Source organism: Photinus pyralis, unplaced genomic scaffold, assembly GCF_008802855.1.
Source record: "Photinus pyralis isolate 1611_PpyrPB1 unplaced genomic scaffold, Ppyr1.3 Ppyr1.4_unclustered_Scaffold3103, whole genome shotgun sequence".
NCBI lineage: Eukaryota > Metazoa > Arthropoda > Insecta > Coleoptera > Lampyridae > Photinus > Photinus pyralis.
The window spans coordinates 133,918-151,965 of record NW_022171330.1 but is presented as its reverse complement, the minus strand read 5'-3'; the positions used below and the strand labels follow the sequence as shown (position 1 = coordinate 151,965).

Here is an 18,048-nt window from a genome sequence, read left to right as displayed (position 1 = left end):
TCAGTGTTTTAAGGCTTCTCGGCGTCAAAAGCCAGTTCAGAGACACGGGAGAATGATCTCGGAGTGTCGGAGTTAGGTCTGCCCAATGTGGCTTGGAGTGACCTTCCTCCGCCTTCATGGAGACGGGAGGGAACGGTTGGTGGCGACAAGGGGACTATGCCACCTTGCTGCCAAATACCACTGGTACACACAAACAGGGTTTGCCCTTTTGGTCGTACACAGGAAACTTCGTTGTCCACCTTTTCCCACGAGGAGGTAAGAGTTAGGAGGAGGTAGGAGTTAGTAGAAATTACGAAACAAAAAAGTGGCTTGGTTGGTAGAAGATCTTTAATATCATTACAGTTCTCCATTTATCACAATTTGCCTAAGTTTAAAACGATTAATCTTATTAGTAACCGTGCGTTGAAGTCTATCAACAATCTTTACCCCCCCCACGCAAGCGATGTTTGTCCGCAACCCTTTCGTCAACGTATTTTACAACTTCGTCGGCGCTTATTGCTTTTCCTTCGAGTAATTCAATCAGTGCCATGGAATGGTTGCCTTCCGTCTGGTGTGGCAGACCGAGAACCACGGCATTTTTAATGATGGGGTGGTCGAGAAGAATGCATTCGATTTCGCTCGGTAATATGCGATAGGCCTTGTATTTGAAGATATCCTTAATTCTATCAACAATAAAGAAACAATTCTCATCGTTATAGTACGCTAGATCTCCCGTCCTGTACCAACCATCCGAGTCTATCGTGTCGGAGGAATCATAGTTGAGGTACCCTTTGAACTGAAAACCAGCCTTCAACATCAGTTCGCCGCATTGGTTCTGGCCAAGAACCTTTCCCGTGTCAAGGTCTACGATCTGCAAGTTAGAGAGTGTATACGAGAAATATGGCCGTGAGTTACCTTCCAATCCACTCCATCCACTGGGACTCCTACAGAACTAGAGAATTTTTCCGCTAACTCTCGGCCTTTAATATCGGATGCGAAAGCGAAGGGCCACCCGAAAAGTTCACTCTGTCCGTAAACGTTACTTATCCTTGTCTTTGGGAGCTTTTCGTGCAGCTTCCGAGCCAGTCCTTCTAGTAAAGGTAAACCACTCAATTGAAGCTGAACCAGATTTCCTAGATCGGTGTGGGCAGGCGTCGGAAGGTGAACGAAGGTGAGAGCTTGTAACGTGCCGATTGTGAGTGCATCGATTCTGAAGCCGAGTAGTGCCCATGTATCGGTACCTGTGAAAGGTGGCAGGATGTATCTGCGTATCCCATTTAAGAAACATCTCTGTATTCCAAAGTAAAAAGTCATCCAGTACGGATTTGTGAACCAAGCGATACAGGTTAAGTCCTTAAACTCACTAGAAAGGCTATCAATACATCATCTAAAAAAAATCAGCTTACCAATGCAGCTTGTTTGACAGCATAGATCGGTGAGAATGGCAGATACCTTTTGGCATCGCAGTTGTTCCACTGCTAAAAACCAGCAGAGCCGTTTCATCTAAATCTGTCAGTACTCGTGGCTTAAACTCTTACTCGGCAGAGATTGAGGTGACAAACTGGCAGAAAGACGAGTACTTTTCGTTCTCTCCAAAGACCACAATCAACGGTTTCGTCTTCAATTTTTCGACCACACCTTCGATAAGCACCACGGCATCTTTATCGACAAAAATGATTTTGGGCCCCACCTCACTGAGCAAGTGGACAATTTCTTGCTCCGACATCGATGGATCAACAGCTGCGTTAATTACACCGGTAAATAGCGACGAGACGAAGGGGACGCATACGTCAATGTGATTCGTCGAGCATACCGAGATGAAATCGCCAGGTTTGAGACCAAGGTTTTGGAATGCTTGAGCGGCGCCAACGCAGTGCCGCAGCAATTCGTCGTAAGTCTGCTCATCCTTCGTGACCGTGTCAAACTAAAACAATTACGTTACTTGTGGTAGTGTACATATTATACACCTAAAGGTACCTGTGCAATTTTTCTGCCATGGTTTCGCATGGCGTGGTAGTACACGTAGCCTATTCCTCGTGAGTCAAGAACCATTTTTTCTGTTAATCTACCGCAAATCGTGTTCGTTGTGATTTGGTCGCCAAGTGCGGATTGCGGGTTATCATATCACTAAGTGCACTATAATATCAGAGTTCAAGTTTTATGTAAGTGAAGTAAAGTTTAATAACATTTTTCACGCAGAACGTCCTGTGTTTATACTCTCGGGGATACCAGTTATCATTCAAAGATTATTGAGTCGACAGTTCATCTTTCCATCCTCCACTCATGGGCGTCGTTTTAAATCGACCGGTAAGTTCGGGTTGTCATCTTGTTCCTTCAAAGGCATTTCCCATTTTTAGCCTAACGGTACACCAAACGTATTCAAAAGCGAGTTAAAAAGTCTAGAAGATTCAGACGATTGCGATTCAGAGCAAATAGAAGGATTCAAAAAGATCAGCACGAAAATATTTAAATTACGGTTCGAAAATGTGAAAATGACCTTGTTGCAAGTAACTTCGATAACAAAAAAATTAGTATGTTTCCCCAAAATCCACCACATCTGTGTAGAAAATGATCAAGTCCCACATTCTCCAATTTGCTTTCTGCTAACCAAACCAAACGGATATCCCGACTTTTAAGCAATTTCCATCACCCAACAACTTTCAAATAACAACCAAATTACAAAATCGCCATCTTGCCGCTACAAAAAACCTCGATTTGTGCAAATTCCGAAAGCAATTATAATACGAGCAAAAATCATACATGGCCAAAATCCCAACACTTTCAAATCAAATCTAACCGTTACAGCCGGTTACCATTTGTAGAGTTGACTTTCCACATTTCCGCTTGTTATGGTCGTCGTTTTTAAGGACCTCGTCATTCTATGTTCAGGTTGTCATCTGGTTCTATCAAAGGTGCTACAAAATGCCGACTGTTAGCCTAACATAAAGATGAGTAGATGTCTCTGAAGTTTGAAAGGAATAAGTAAAAGGAATGGGTTCCAGTTTGGGGACGCAACACCTAACGATACTCGAAAGGCTAAGCACGTAGACCCAATTTCAATTATTGTGAACTAGAGATCACCCACCGGCTAAATTCGATCATTCTGCGGAACAAGTTTGAGCCTAAGCACCTCAATTGACCGGTTGTCATTCAGCTGACTCGTAGCCGACTAATAGGAAATCGTTTCCGAACTTTGCGTCGCCGCCTTTAAATCAACGATGTTGTCAAAACTAGCTTTACTTGTCCAGACTCGGCGCCCTCTTTATCTGTGTTTGTGCAACCCCTGATTCTCTTTCTATTCCTGGAACCTTTAACATATCCCTTGTAAGGGAATAGGCTTATAATTATAAGTCCCCGTCATCATAATCGGTCATGAATTTTAAGCAAGCGACCTTGCCTTGAGTAATGCCATCGGCCTTGGAGGCAGCGCACAGAAATCCCGTCTACGTACGTTTAACTGTCAGTGACATTAGTTAATGAAAAGACCCTACTTTTAGTTTAGCCAACAACCACGATGACCTTCAATGACATTCACTTGATGCTTGCGCAGTAGTTCAACCTTGGAATTTGCGCGTGCGCAGAACTCAAGGTCAACGTGAGCCCTGCTGCTTACCTAACATTTCCACTTCCTGTTCACTAATCATATTTGTATATAAATGGAAGATCCGTCGGCTTCACGGAACACTTTTTACTGTTTTTCTGTTGACCTGAGAACATGATTTTCAGACCCGTTCAAAACCTGAAAACGTTTTCAGTATCTTACCACACTGACGGTCTGTGTATCGGATGTGGTTTCGTCCACCGTAGGGCGTAGAGCACAATAAACGCATCTGGGGATGCTAACTTAATTTTGTTGATGATACTGTATATTGTACAGGGTGTACAATTTTATTGTAACAATACATTCAAGTTGTGTGTTTATACATTTTTGATAAAATCTTGGAGTCACGAGTGCAGGTGTCCGCGTGCCTGCCCAAGAACCCTTCAAACTCCCAAGACAAATTCGTAATGATTTGACGAGCAAGGTATGTTTAGAAAAATTCGAAAAGAACACAAATTCACGAGAACTCCAGGAAAAGTTCATGAGAATTTGACTAGCACTAAAGCTACTGCAACTTGGCTTTAAACAAATATTTTAGAAGTTCAATAGATCCATAAGGAATCCAAATAAACATGAAAGCCAAGCAAAGTTCAGGTTAATTCCAGTTTCTAGGACAACCCCGTGAGACCTTAGAAAAAATTCCAGGAGAACGTCAAAGGAGTCATGTGGTTATTTTTGTCTAAAATCCATTACTTAAAAGTCAAACACTTAAAGACATTGGATACCCTTGAATCTCGTGAAGGACCTCAAAAGACCTGCAAGACTCAAATATTAGGTACCCTTCGAATGTGTGCAAGACTCTTAAGGGGTTTAACCTTCCCCTCCTTTAAAATAGGGTAGGTATTGACTTACCAAAAATGAACTTGAACATTTGTTACCAAAATCTTCTTCACTAAAATTAAAAACAACCTTAATTGGATTTCCTTCTAGCAATTGCATTGGTAATGAGTGCACTCAAATACATGCAACACAAACAGCTTCAAATGTACCCAAAAGAATGCTATCTTTAAGAACGTTCAAGTTTTAAACGTCTGTAAAAAGTTATATTTTAAGATTTTCTTTTAAAGTTGATTAATATAACGGTAGTTAAGTGAAAAAATGATGGTACAAAACATATCGAGGGTGGTTATTCCAGTTCGCGGAGGAATAGGTTGATATGGCCCGTAAGTTGGAGCTTTTCGTCGGATAACTTTTGTTCTATGAATTTGTTACGTTCTGGATTAAGTTTTTTCGACCGTCCAACGTTTATATGACGAAAGCAAAATTGTGTCCTAACTGTTCTTTGTCCTCTAAGTAGGCTTTACGAATGATTTTTCCAATACATGTATTGGTAATCAGTTTATTTTCTCTACGAATTGTAACTAAGAAGGCCAGTCCCCTTTTTTGTTAGCGTTTGCACCGGAATAACCGAGTACTAACAATAAACAATAGTTCATTCCTATCGAAGAAGTACTATACAATGCTATTAGTAATCAAAACACGTGAAACACATGATTGCTTACAGACAATTGAAACTGACCCACGGATTGAGTACCCAACTTGAATCGTGAACTAGTGGGCACAAATCGTTACCCAACTCAATCCGTAGAACCATTCCCTTTTAAATAAACGATGTTGTCAAAATTAGACTGGGTGCCTTCATCCATCTGTCTCTGTACTCTACTCTTCTACGGGATTAAAATTGAAGTGCTCTCTATAGAAAGGTAACATGGTTTGTCGAAGATCTTTCATATCCCTACAGTTCTCCATTTATCACCATTTGCCTAAGTTTAAAACGATTAATCTTATTAGTAACAGTGCGCTAAATTCTACCGACAATCTTCACCCCTCCGCGTAAGCGATATTTGTCCGAAACCCTCTTCTCAACGAATTTTACAACTTCCTCGGCGCTTATTAGCTCCCCTTCGAGTAGTTCAATCAGCGCCATGGGATGGAAGCCTTCCGTCTCGTGTGGCAGGCCGAGAACCACGGCATTTTTAATGATGGGGTGGTCAAGGAGAATGGGTTCAATATAGCTTGGGAATATGCGATAGGCCTTGTACTTGAAGGTATCCTTAATTCTATCAACGATAAAAACGCAATTTTCATCATTATAATACGCCAGATCCCCTGACTTCAACCATCCCTTCGAGTCCAACGTGTCGGAGGAATCGTAGTTGTGGTAGCCTTTGAACAGAATGTCCGTCTTCAACATAAGTTCGCCGCATTGGTTCTGGCCAAGGACTTTTCCCGTTTCAAGGTCAAGCGCAAGCGAGTGAGAGTGAATGAGAAATTTGGGCACGATTACCTTCCAATCCACTCCGTCCGCCGCAACGCCTACAGAACTAGGATATTTTTGCGCTAACTCTCGGCCTTTAATATCGGGTGGAAAAGTGAAGAGAGCACCAGAAAGTTCAGTCTATCCGTAAGCGTTACTTATGTTTTTGGGAACTAAGAAAGCCCGTCCTCTCGGCGATCCCAGTTATCTTTCAAAGATTATCGAGTCGACTGTCCATATTTCCATCTTCAAAGGTATTCCCCACTGTTAGTCTAACGGTACGCCAAACGTATTCATACAGTTTTAGAGTATCCAGAAGACGCAGACGATTGGGATTCAAAACGACCTGTATCAGAACATTTAAATTACTCTGAGATTGGATGGTCCAAGGATCGAAAAAGTATGAGTGGCCCGATGAAAAATGGCCCAATTCAGAAGATTCGAATCTTATTATCCGGAAGTTACCCAGGGTTATTTTATTGAAGACAAATTTCTATTGGATTCAAAGAATTCAGCAAGTTTCGCACGTCTTCAAAGTTCAAAAGGCTCAAAGTAATCAAACCTTTTGGAAAACTGTTGGACACCTTTGTATTCTAAGACGTTACTGAGGATTGTTTGGTGTTCTTCCAAGGATTTAGAAGATAAACTGTAAATGCTTCTGGAAGGTAGCTCTTGTATTAGTGACTCTTAAAGGTTCTCAAAGAAGTTCTAAAAGCCCTTTATATTTCTCAAAAACTAATCTAAACTCAAAAGCTCCTAAGAACTAGGATCGTCAGTCGAAAGCTCTAAATGCCTTTTGAGGCTGTTGGAAGTTCTTGTAAACCGTTTTCCACCCCTAAAACCCGTTACAGACCTTTAAATGACCATTTTGACACACATAAAACCCAGTGGAAGTTACTAAAGGCTCTTAAAAGCTTTCAAAGCGTAGATTTGGTCGACCAGTTTACCGGAAGTATTCGAATCGCTGTTACTCTGATACCTAGACCAACTATCAGGGTCAGGGAAATCGGCGCAAAGGCCACCCTCAAGCCAACGAGAACCTGGAGCCATTTCACCGTCAGATAAAAGCAGCCATCACGTGCCACTAAACACGAGCACTTGGAAAGAACACCTGAAACCCTAGATCCGCAGAGCTACCCGGAAAATTCCTCGCCAGCCGCACCAGTAGAACAGAAGCCAGGGATCTTTAGCACCGCAGCGGGCCCAGAAGATGGCGGCGACGGTCACTTTGGCAAAACTAACACAAAATTACCCTAGCGAGGATGAGCTCAACAAAACAAATCGGCGGAAGCGGCGGAAAAGCAAAGTAGTTGTATAGGGCCGAACTTGGACGGTTTAAGGTCGCTCGCCACCCGCTGGTGACCTTGGAGATTAGGGCCAGGCCACGTGGCTATGACCTTAGGTAAGGTAAAAATCGGGTGCCACGTGGGCGATGTCCTTGGAAATAAGGTCAACAATTGATGGGGTGTTTTCAAGAGCCTACAGGGTGTGAGGTGTCAAATTACATGTCCGAGGTCATCCAAGGCCAATGGCCTGATTGTTATGTAGTAGTAATGACACTCTTAAGATCATTCAAAGTGAGAGGGTCCATTTCTTGCGGTGCCAAGTTACATTTTCAAGGGCATACACATTCAATGACCCTATTTTGTGCGGTCTCAATTTCATTGTTCGAGGTCATACACGGTCAATGACATCACTTTTACGTGGTGAGTAATTAAAGTCGGGGTCACCCAAGACCACATTTTTGCGCTGTCTAATAAAATTTTCAAGGACAAGCAATCTCAATTACTGCATTTTTGTATGGTTTATATTTACATTTGCAAGGCCATACACGGCCAATGACCTCATTTGTATGAGGTGTCTAATTAAATTCTCAAGGTCATCTAATTTCAATTCCAAGGTCAATGGTCACATTTATTTTTTTGGTACTATAATTCATTCATTTTCAATGTTATCAAAGTTCAACGACCTCCACTTTTTTGCTGTGTTTAAGATTCCATTTTCAAGGTCATCAAAAACGAATTTCGAATTGTAATACGAGTCATTCAACGACAATAAACCTATGTTGTGTAACTGAAAGGAACGAATTCTAGTTTGGGGACGCTACACCTAACGATGTATTCAAAAGAGACTTGTCATTTGTGAACCAAGCGAACGAATGGGAGAGCGACAAAACATCAGCGACATTGCTTGATGTACAGAGGTCAAATGACTCATGACATTGACCTAGAACCTGGCGCATGCGCAGATCTCAAGCTCCCCGTCTTCCTCTGCTATTTAAAACACTTTTCCCTTTCTTTCCTTTCAGAACCATCTCCTTCTTATCAACTCACTGCGTCGAAACAACTCACCCACGCAGCGATAACGGAACGTCTTATCGCAACGACCGGAGATTACCTACACTATTTAAATACTAAGCGAATATTCCTCATGAATCTTTTAACACGTAATTAAACATCGTAATTATAACTGCTTAAGCCAAACAAAACGTATATTACACAACAGTATTCTTAATGTTTACAGGATCGTAACTTAAGCACCAATTTAGCTGTGTTTCGAAGATTTTTGGGTTTTAGTCAATACTATTAAATGATTTTACAATGCTATTAGAGGCTCTCAATGACACATAAGACTGCTTATTGCTCGCAAGGCTGTGTCGATTAAAGCGTCTATTGGAAAATTGGAAAACCTTTGAGATCCTTAAAGGTTCTCAACGAATAAGAGATGCAGTTAGGTCCATAAGGGATGTTAACTGTTACAAAGGCTTTTAAGGTCGTCAGAAGTTCTCAAAGGCTTGCGCCGTAGAAAAATAGAAGAGACCATTTCAACCTTTTGAGAGTAGCTTTCGCTTTTGTAATTCTTCAGCACAAGCGTGAAGGCTCAAACCTTTAAATTACAAACCATTTTTGAAAACTTAAAGGCTATTTAAGACTTATTTAAATCTAAACTCGAAGAAGAGTAGAGAATGCCAAAGGTTCTAAACGCTTCCAAAAGATAGTTGAGAACCCTTTGAAACTTTTAGAAGGTCGCAAGTTGTAAACGATTGTCTAAGTGCGTTAAAGGCCATTAAATGGCTGTGGTCAAGACTAATGTAGGTAAAATTTTCGGTTAGTTCTGTAGGATTATTAAACCTATTAGACACAAGGTATGGACTCTATTTTTATTGCTCTTTTGTCCTTGGGTGACCTTGAGCATGTAATTAGACATCACAGTGAAATGACTATATTGACCTTGGATGATCTTCAAAATATAATTTTACACCGAAAAAAATTGATTCATTGACCTTGGATGACTTCGACAAAGTGGGCGCCACAAGAAATAAGATCCATGACCTTGAAAATGTAATCCAAAATCTTGGATGGCTTCGAAAATGTAATTCGGCACCACATAAAAATGCAGTCATCGACTTTTGATGTCTTTGAAATTGTAATTTGACAACACAAAAATGTGGCCCCTGACCTTAGATGACATTGAAAATGTAATTTGACCCCACAATTTAGGTCATTAACCTTGGACGAGTCCAAACATGTAATTTGACAGATCAAAATGGGGACGTTGACCTTGTACGCCTTTGAAAATGTATTTTAAGGCCACATCAAATGTTGACCTAATCTGCGGACTTGAACGTAAGATCGTTTTCCGCGGGGGAGCGAAGATTCTTTCGAGCTCTTCTTCCACTTGTCTATTGTGCTCTTTGCCTTGGACGGGGTACGGGGTTTCCTGGAGGCAAGTGCACGACTGATTTGGAACACGTTTCGGAATAAGATCATATTCTCATCGACGTGCTCGTTCCGGGATTTGTTATGGCACTTTTGAGGGCTGCTTGTTTGGCATTCAGTTGTCTCTTTATATCGGGGTTTCGGGTGATTTTCCTTCTCCGAACGAGTCTCCTTTTCTCTCCAATCTCCTCCTTTAGATACTGAGGGAGCTGACTCGCCTTCTTGGCTGGGAATTGTTGGGTGGCCGCGGCCAGCGCCTGTTGAAGTTTGGTCGTCAGGATCTGCACCTTTTCGTCTAGGTCAGCCGCGGTGCGGATGCCCGGGTTCCCGGATGGTATGCTCCTCTGGAGATGTTCGTTAAACTTCTTCCAGTTGGTAATCTTCCTTGGTGTTCGGGGGTAAGGTGTCGAGTGTCGGGAGTGTTTTTCTTTTTCCTGGACTCCTTCCCTATTTTCTTGACTGGCTGCCAGTCGGGATCCTCGTCTTCGGAAGTAGAGGGATTGGAGTCGGGCGATCTGCCTACGTGATTGACGATGGTAGGGGCTGTCCACGTCGCTAAATTCCATCGCTGTGGCTGCGGCGCGGCGGTAGCGGGTTTCGTTTTAGTTGTCCCACCAGGGGACATCCTGCTCCGTTCCGTTACTTCCTGCTCCTTCGGTCTCACGAGCGCTTCACTACTTCTCGCGGTCGGCAGATTGAACCAGTCCGAAGACGGTTCGTCGGTTGAAATCGCGTACGCGGTTAAAGCCGATGCAGGTGTTCGGGTCTGAACTAGTGCTCAGAGTGAGATGCGCATTCTAGCGCAAGCGCGCTGCTTTTGTCTTATGCGGCCCTTACCCCGTCCGTCTTTTGTTACACCAATGAAAGAGATTTTGTGGGTAACGTACAAAAAGGAAAAAAGTCGCAGTTTGCCTAAACGTTTTATGCATACGTCGTCGGCATTATTTTTCCGGGTATAAAAAACAAACTGCAATTATTTATATAAATTATTCATTTATTAGGCAATTTTCACTTCAATTTATAATTCAACTTCAGCGATTTTTGTTTCGAAAATAAATTGCCCGCGGCCACCGTAAAATTTATACTTGGCTTTTGCGTGACTCGTTTTGTTAAGTAAGTAATTCGTTTTTATGCGAACTTCGTTCTAAATAAGTAAATATACCGGTTAATTTTCGATTTCGTTAATTTTTACGGTCGACCGCGGCCGAATTTTAATGTACCGAGGGGTGTTTGCGTTCGATTGTTATAAATCGCGCGTACTTACTCTGAAGGGGTGCGGGCAAATTCGGTTGGGAGAAGAAATCACGGCGTTTTCATTTTATTTTACGGTTATCTTTTCATGAATATCTAATAAGATCCTTTTTTATAGAACGGCTGCAATTACTTAACGCAAATAGCGCTAGGGAGCTTATACGGTGGAGTTACCCCAGCGGAAGAAGTGCGACTACCAAATACCGAAATCTGTAAGTTCCTTATTTCTTAATGGTTCACTCAGTTGTGTCTTTTGGCCCGTCATTTTCGCGTTCAGGGGCAAGTTTTAAGAGCATCATTAATGTGAACGAAGGAGTAATTGCAATAGTTTGAAGTGTAAGTATTGTTTCTGGGTTTGTTTGATCTCAAATTCGTTTTGGATCGAGATACATTTTTTTTTCTCATATGGAGGCTATAAATTGAATGTCTTAATGGATGCATGCGTAAGTGGCGGCCATTTGCTCAATTCCCTTTGTTATTTGGTGATATATTTCTAGAGGTACGTCATTCGCACTTGAAATGAATCTAATTATCAGCCGTTGCCGTTTTACCGTTTCATTGTCAATACCTATTTTCTAAATTAATTAGCGGTAGGTTAGGTTTTCTGTTTGATAGGAAACTTGAAGGTAATTCTGCCACTGCGTATGTATATTGTGCATGTGCTTATTACGGCGACCTTTACCGAGGTCATGATAACACCCTGCCGGTGCTATGCTGACCAAGGGAGAGGCTGACGTCAGCTCTCTGTTGATCACGATATATAATAATAATAATAATAATAATAATAATAAAGTCTTTTATTAAATCATGCCACACACACAATTTAACAGGGCGAAATTCAGATGTTGGGCTACTCACGGCGACCCAACTCTGCTCTTACACTTAACCCTACTATAATGAAAAGAAATCAAAATCTAATTGGGAATTGTACAGAAAAATAACGAATTACTTTGTAATGGGAAAAAAAAATAAGTACATAAATAACTTTATGAAAAACAAAATGTATGAAAAAAAATACTAATAAAAATAAATAACTTACAGTCACATGGGTTATAAAATTTAACTCAAATCAAACGTTTGCCTAGCAAAAACAATGTTATGAAGTGCCTTCTTAAATTTCCCGACGGGTATGTTTTTTAAACTATTGCTTAAAGCATTATATTTTTTAGAAATATTGTATGAAAATGATCTTTCATATAATTCCGTTTTATGAATTGGTGGTATAATTAAGTTAACAAATCTAGGGTTGTTACTAAATTGAATTTTGTTATATAAATAAAGAGGTTCATTTATTGTTACCACTTTATGGTATAAGACCATCTCATGCACATATCTACGATTTTTCATGCTTAGCCATCCGGTTCCTTTCAATTTGTGTGATGATGATGCTTTCTTATTCCATAAATTAGTCTCAAACAGGAATTTTGAATTTTTTGGATTCTATTGGAATCATAATCCAAACATGGTCCGTACACATTAGCACAATACACAAACTGTGACAGGACAAGTGAGTTACAAAGCGAAATTTTCATTTGTTGATTAAGTATAGAACGTTGATTAAAAATTAATTTTAAATTTGAGTACGCTTTTCTTATCCTATTTGAAACAAGTGATTTAAATTTCAACTTGGAATCAATTTCTAACTCAAGAACTTTCACATCATCTTTAATTGGTAGAATTTCTTCGCCCACTTTTATAATTATATCATCTGTCCAGGCCTCTCTTTCTTTTGCTCCTCCAAAGATTATTACAGAGGATTTTAATGGGTTTACTTTTAAGTTAAGTTGTTTCGCCTATTGTAATAAGTCGTTGAGGTCACTACTGATTCTCTCATTCGCAAGGTCTAAATCTTTACTAAAGAAATTATATTGTAACTGCGATCATCAGCATATTGATAGCACGTTGCATATTTCAGGCAATTGGGGAGGGTGGCAGTGTATATAATGAAAAAAAGAGGTCCCAACACCGACCCTTGTGGAACGCCCATTGCTACAGATGTTGACAATCATTTATTATTTTTCAATACTACCTGTTGCGTCCGATCAGTAAGATAGTTCTTAATCAGAGCGCACGCATTGTTGCTAAAGCCAAAATAATGTAAAATGCTTATCAATATATTGTGATCTATTAAGTCGAACGCTTTAGTAAAATCTAGTGATACCATCACTGAAAGTTTTCCCTGATCTAAGGCTGAAAAAATATCGTCTGTAACATTCAACAACGCGGTGCTGCAGGTATGGTTTTCTCTAAATCCAGATTGTGACTGTGGTAATATATCATTATCAGACAGATGGTATTTTATCTGAGATGCCATAATCTTCTCTAAAATTTTAGAAAGAATTGGTAAAATGCTTATTGGTCGCAATTGAGAATAACTTTCAGGATTGCTTACTTTCGGTAGTGGTATAACATTTGCATTTTTCCAAATTTTTGGTACTGTACATATAACCGTGCTCCGTCCCCTTTATGTTAAGGACCGATCTGTAAACCACACGAACCCTTCAGGTTTGAGGAACAAGCAATCCGAGTCCAACCACTGCTCCCTGTCCTGGACAGTGACCTTATAACTCTTTGGTCTTGGCAAGACACCCCGGATCACATGCCTTCTTGCGAGGAAGGGATCGGATCTAAGGGTTTCCTTCCAGATCCGCCCATGCCCAAGGCCGTTTCGATCCTTCCATTTTTTCCCAATCGTATGGAAGCTTTCCTAGCTAATTGTAAAGGCTCTAGCCCCAGCAGTGACCAAAGTTGACGGGGTTTTCATGGCCTCATAGGAATCCCAGTCAGTGAATCGGGGCTTCCGAAGCCCAACGTGTCAGATAGTTAACCTACTGCCTCCGCGCTGTGACGAAGGTAGGGATTGCTTCCTGATTTAAGACATTCAAGTCAGTTGTTGTCAAGTACTCTAGAAGGTGGTCTCGCCTCCAGTTGCATTTGCATCACAACCAACCACAAGAGAGAGCCCACTAGAACTCAAACAGCTCCTTGCTTGGTGGACCCTACCAGTCTTGGTTTTAGCGCCGAGGAGCCACTAATCCACACTGGAACACGAGTCACATTACGATATTTCAGATGCGAACGCGCCCAATAGGTGTCTCTACCGCACAGAAAATGTTCAAAAATTTAATTATTTTTACATCGGCTTGTTTTTAAGTTCTTTTGAGAATTCCACACAGTTATCAGGCTTTCAGGTGTTTTTAAAAATTTTCGAAGAGTTCTCTTGGATTTCTTGGCTATGAGCCGACGAGGCTTCAAACGATCTTGCCATTTCACTGCATCAAATTCCACATAGTGAGATCTTGTGCTATCCCTACATTCCTGCTCCATCAAACAAAAGATTTCCGATGAGGTCTCTCGGCCTTGGTCGTGTAGCATCAATGCATTTCACAGTTAAAGATGTTATATATCTGTGGCTTGAAGCTAAAAGGGCCAATGTCAAAATCTTCACATTTGAGAAAATTGCAGTTGAAGTTTTTGTCTAAAATACTTTTAACTACAGCTTAAGTTGTGTCCAAGCTTCACTTACCAACTTTGGCTCAGCATTTATTATGCTTCAGCAGAATATGATAGTGTTTTTAGTTTTTTGAAAAATTCAAGCATTTTGAAAAAAAAAATGACTTTGGCCCTTGTTGCACAAAATTTATGATTTTTTTATGTTTTTTTTTTGTCACATTGGCCGTCATAACAAGAAGAAATTTTGCTTGTCTTTAGATTCATATTCATTACCTTTAATCAAAACACTAACACTTTAAAACTGGAATCACACATACAACAAACTAGTCAAAGTGATTAATACAATGACGGCCGATGTCGCTGGTGTCACTAGAATACATTTTTATCAGTTGGAGCTAGAAGGGCCAATGTAGACATTGGCCTACATTGGCCTGCTGTATATTTCACAAAATAATAACATCAGTTGTCACTAAAACGGCCAAAGTAAACTTTGGCCCCTTTAGCAGAAGATGATTGAATGAATTCATAATGACATTGGCTACTAATACATTCTATTTACCGGTTATTGGTTGAATTTGACATTGGCCGTTTTAGCATATGCAAGAGTGCAAGACAATAAACGTAATGCAGGGGTTAACTCAAAACAGCAAAATATTGACATTGACCCTTTTAGCTTCAAGCCACAGATATGTGGGGCAAAATGATTTCCTGGTAGCTTGTCAGCACTTGGGGATAAAATTGAGCACCTAATCGGTAGTGGTAGGAGTAGATTAAGTGTCCCCCATACTACTTATACGAGTTGAACGTTTTTCTAGTATAACTTGTCAGCCTAAATAGAGCTTTTCATATACAAATGAAGCAATTGAATTACAAAACTGTTTAATTTAGACTAACGAAAATAAACGCGGCAGTAAATAAAGCAACCCCCCGGAATGAAAGATACATGAACGATAAGACACGTGACGCATAAATACATAATTCTTCCATAGCGCTGATAACGTAGATAAATGGAAAACGCCGACGTGTGCAGCGCGTTTAAAACCAAAACCTCGACGACACCTTCCCTCCCCCGCGCGATTTTTCCGATTTGAGGACGAAAAAAAAAAGGCTTAACAACATTCGCCGAGTATGTAAATTAGGATGTAACTTTGGAAAATGTGCCTCGACTTTTAAAAACGATAAAGGGTTGAAATGGCAGTAAAAGTCCCTCTCGAAATTTATGCACGCCCACAATAAACTTTCCCCCAAACTTTTCTCTCTATCTATATAACAATAAAAGTAAACAGTTTATTCGAGGAAGAGGAACTTTTTCGGATTTCTCAAATTACACCGATCTCGATGGGCTTTTCTCTATCGCGCGCCCCGGAAAAAAGTATTTATTGGTAGAAAAAATGAAATTAGAAATTTCTTTAGAAAGCTCAACTTTACAATCAAGTTTTTAATTTAACCCCTTTTGTTCGAGTTTTAAAAAGCCCTCGCGAAGGGTTTTTAATTAAAACTTTTTTTTATTAACACTACATTGAGCACCGATTCCATTAAATGAGTACCCGGCTCCTTCGCTCTTCTGCCATGTCGCAATGAATACATAACCTAGAATTATGAATCAATTGATGGAGAAACTATTAACACCCAATCGTTAAATTCGCTTGTGCCCCGAAGGTCGCCAAGTTTAAAATGTTTTATTGTCGGGTAGGTATTGTGTAATAAATTACAAATCTCAAGTTTGCAAACTTGGGAGGTGTAATCAAAACTTTACTAGAATTAGAGGAAATTGTGTACAAGAGATAAAATTTTGTATAATGCAGTATGGTTGTTAAACGTGCTAAGCCTTCGTGTATTAAAACTTTATTATTGAATATCGATTGGCTCCGTCGGTGGTGTTTTTATTATTTATAGAAATTTTCAGAAAGAAATGACGCGTATCCGCTAACATATATTTCATTAATACTAGATTAGTATCATAAAGTAGACGTTACGACACCATTTTTATGGCTTTCATAATACGCGTCATCTAATACATTGTCCAACGGAGCGTCCTGGAAAAACGACTATACAACTGATTGGTAACGGTCGATGTCTTCAAAGACTGTAGGATGTGCTCAAGGTCATAAAACACCCTTAAAATGTCTGAAAAGGTTCTTAAAAAACGAGATAAGGTATTGTAAAATTTTGGAGACTCCTTTTGATCAACTGCTAAATTTAGTGGTCATCTCAAAGATGAGTAAGGCTCCAAAAACTCTAACAGTCCCAAATATTTTTTCTTACAATTCGAAGCCCTTAAGTGTTTCAATGGTTCTTCGAGACTCCTGCTAAAACCGAAGGCCTTAAGGGTGAGATTTTTGGAGTGAGAATAGAATCTCAATTCAAAGTCTTTTAAAGATTATTAAAGCTCACCTCAAATTTGCCATTCTGCCCCCCCCCTCCATTTTTCAAATTTGATTTGTTTAAATGATCGTTTGCGATTTGTCTTTCGCATGTTTGGGCCTCGAATACCTTTGTCTTCACCGTTTTTGTTATTCCAAATACAAAATTCCCCCCCCCCCCTCCTGCCCTATTTCAAATTTGACGTTTTTTTCCTGTGATCGTTTGGGATTTGTTTATTATCATAACCTGAATCTTATTTCATCCGACGAATTTTTAATATCACTTTCGGTTGGAAAGATAATAACTGATCAAACGTCGGGGGCGCAAGTGAAGGTATTCGGGGCGCAAATATGCGCAAATAAGCGCAAACGATCACTAGATAAAACCTTAAATTTGAACAATGGGGGGACAGAATGGAAATTTGTATTTGGAATAACTGAAAAACGGCGGGGACGTAAACGATAGTATCCCTAGCGCAAATATGCGCAAACGATCCTAAAAAATCGTCAAATTTGAGAATTGAGGGGACATTATGAAATTTTGTATTTGGAATAACTGAAAAACGGAAGGGGCGCATAAAAAAGTATACCGGGCGCAAACCAAGCGCAAACGGACATTACAAAATAACGTCAAGTTTCAAAAATGGGGGGCCAGTATGAACTTTTGTATTTGGAACAACTGAAAAACGACAGGGGCGCAAACGAAGGTATTCCGGGTGAAAACCTGCTCAAACCAAGCGCAAAGGGTCACTAGAAAAAAACGTTAAATTGGAAAAATTGGGCGACAGTATATAGAATTTTCTATATGGAATAACTTAAAAACGCCCCAATAAAGTAGTCGGACTGCAAACGTGCACAAACCAAGCGCAAATATCACTTAAGAAAACGTCAAATTAAGAAAATTTCCTAGAGGCACAAGAGAGGGATAATAAATAAATAAAATAAATAGATGTTCTAGATCATTTAGAATGCTCTGGATGCCTTTGGAGAGCCTGCGAGGAGTATTTGAAATCTCATAAGAGACCTTAGAGACTCTTAAGGACTCCATTATGGATTTTAAAAACCTTTAAAATTTTGACACCTGTTTAAAGATCAAGGATCCTAAACGATGCTAAAGACCAAATGATTGTTAAAGGCTACAGATTCTTGTTTTGAGAGCTGAGTCCTTAAAGGATCTTACACATTTCCAAGTCCATTAAAGGCTCCTAAACGCATTAAAAGTCTTACAGAAGGTCTTAATGCTCTTGACAAGGGTACCTTCTGACGACTGTGCTTAAAGACTCTTAAAGACCTGTGGAGGCCCGTAAAAACTAAAAGGTTTTAAACGAGGTTTAAAGGCTCTTCAAGACAGCTCACTTCGATGCAAATCAGGTTCATACAGTCTTTAAGAGGCGATTTGAATGACTTGGAAGCTGTAGTACCCTT

The 18,048-nt window shown here is 40.1% G+C and overlaps 2 protein-coding genes across 3 annotated transcripts; both read right to left on the bottom strand.

The window, feature by feature from the left end:
* Window positions 1–369: 369 nt before the first annotated feature.
* LOC116181970 (luciferin 4-monooxygenase-like) lies at window positions 370–2,032 on the bottom strand. 2 transcript variants are annotated; one of them, XM_031502421.1, is made up of 6 exons: window positions 1,957–2,032; window positions 1,518–1,903; window positions 1,386–1,457; window positions 895–1,342; window positions 727–850; window positions 432–662 (listed from the first exon to the last, which is right to left on the bottom strand). In XM_031502421.1, exons 1-6 carry the CDS (start codon window positions 2,029–2,031, stop codon window positions 520–522), a joined length of 1,248 nt encoding a protein of 415 aa, XP_031358281.1. In that variant the 5' UTR covers window position 2,032; the 3' UTR covers window positions 432–519. The 2 variants fall into 2 exon arrangements, with proteins under 2 accessions (XP_031358280.1, XP_031358281.1); XM_031502420.1 differs by having other exon boundaries at window positions 370–850.
* Window positions 2,033–5,381: 3,349 nt separating this feature from the next.
* On the bottom strand, window positions 5,382–6,887 carry LOC116181980 (luciferin 4-monooxygenase-like). The gene is made up of 2 exons (XM_031502437.1): window positions 6,736–6,887; window positions 5,382–5,904 (listed from the first exon to the last, which is right to left on the bottom strand). The coding sequence occupies exons 1-2, from the start codon at window positions 6,885–6,887 to the stop codon at window positions 5,382–5,384; spliced, it is 675 nt and encodes a 224-aa protein (XP_031358297.1).
* Window positions 6,888–18,048: the final 11,161 nt, after the last annotated feature.

What these genes read in the sequence shown, in the direction of transcription:
- LOC116181970 (XM_031502420.1), bottom strand. Translation starts at nt 2,031, where the DNA reads ATGGTTCTTGACTCACGAGGAATAGGCTACGTGTACTACCACGCCATG. An exon ending in GTCACCTCAATCTCTGCCGA is followed by an intron (nt 1,458 to 1,517) that starts GTAAGAGTTTAA and finishes GCTGGTTTTTAG; the next exon opens with CAGTGGAACAACTGCGATGC. An exon ending in TGGATGGAGTGGATTGGAAG is followed by an intron (nt 851 to 894) that starts GTAACTCACGGC and finishes TCTAACTTGCAG; the next exon opens with ATCGTAGACCTTGACACGGG.
- LOC116181980 (XM_031502437.1), bottom strand. Translation starts at nt 6,887, where the DNA reads ATGGCTCCAGGTTCTCGTTGGCTTGAGGGTGGCCTTTGCGCCGATTTC. An exon ending in AAAGCTTTTAAGAGCCTTTA is followed by an intron (nt 5,905 to 6,735) that starts GTAACTTCCACT and finishes AAAATATCCTAG; the next exon opens with TTCTGTAGGCGTTGCGGCGG.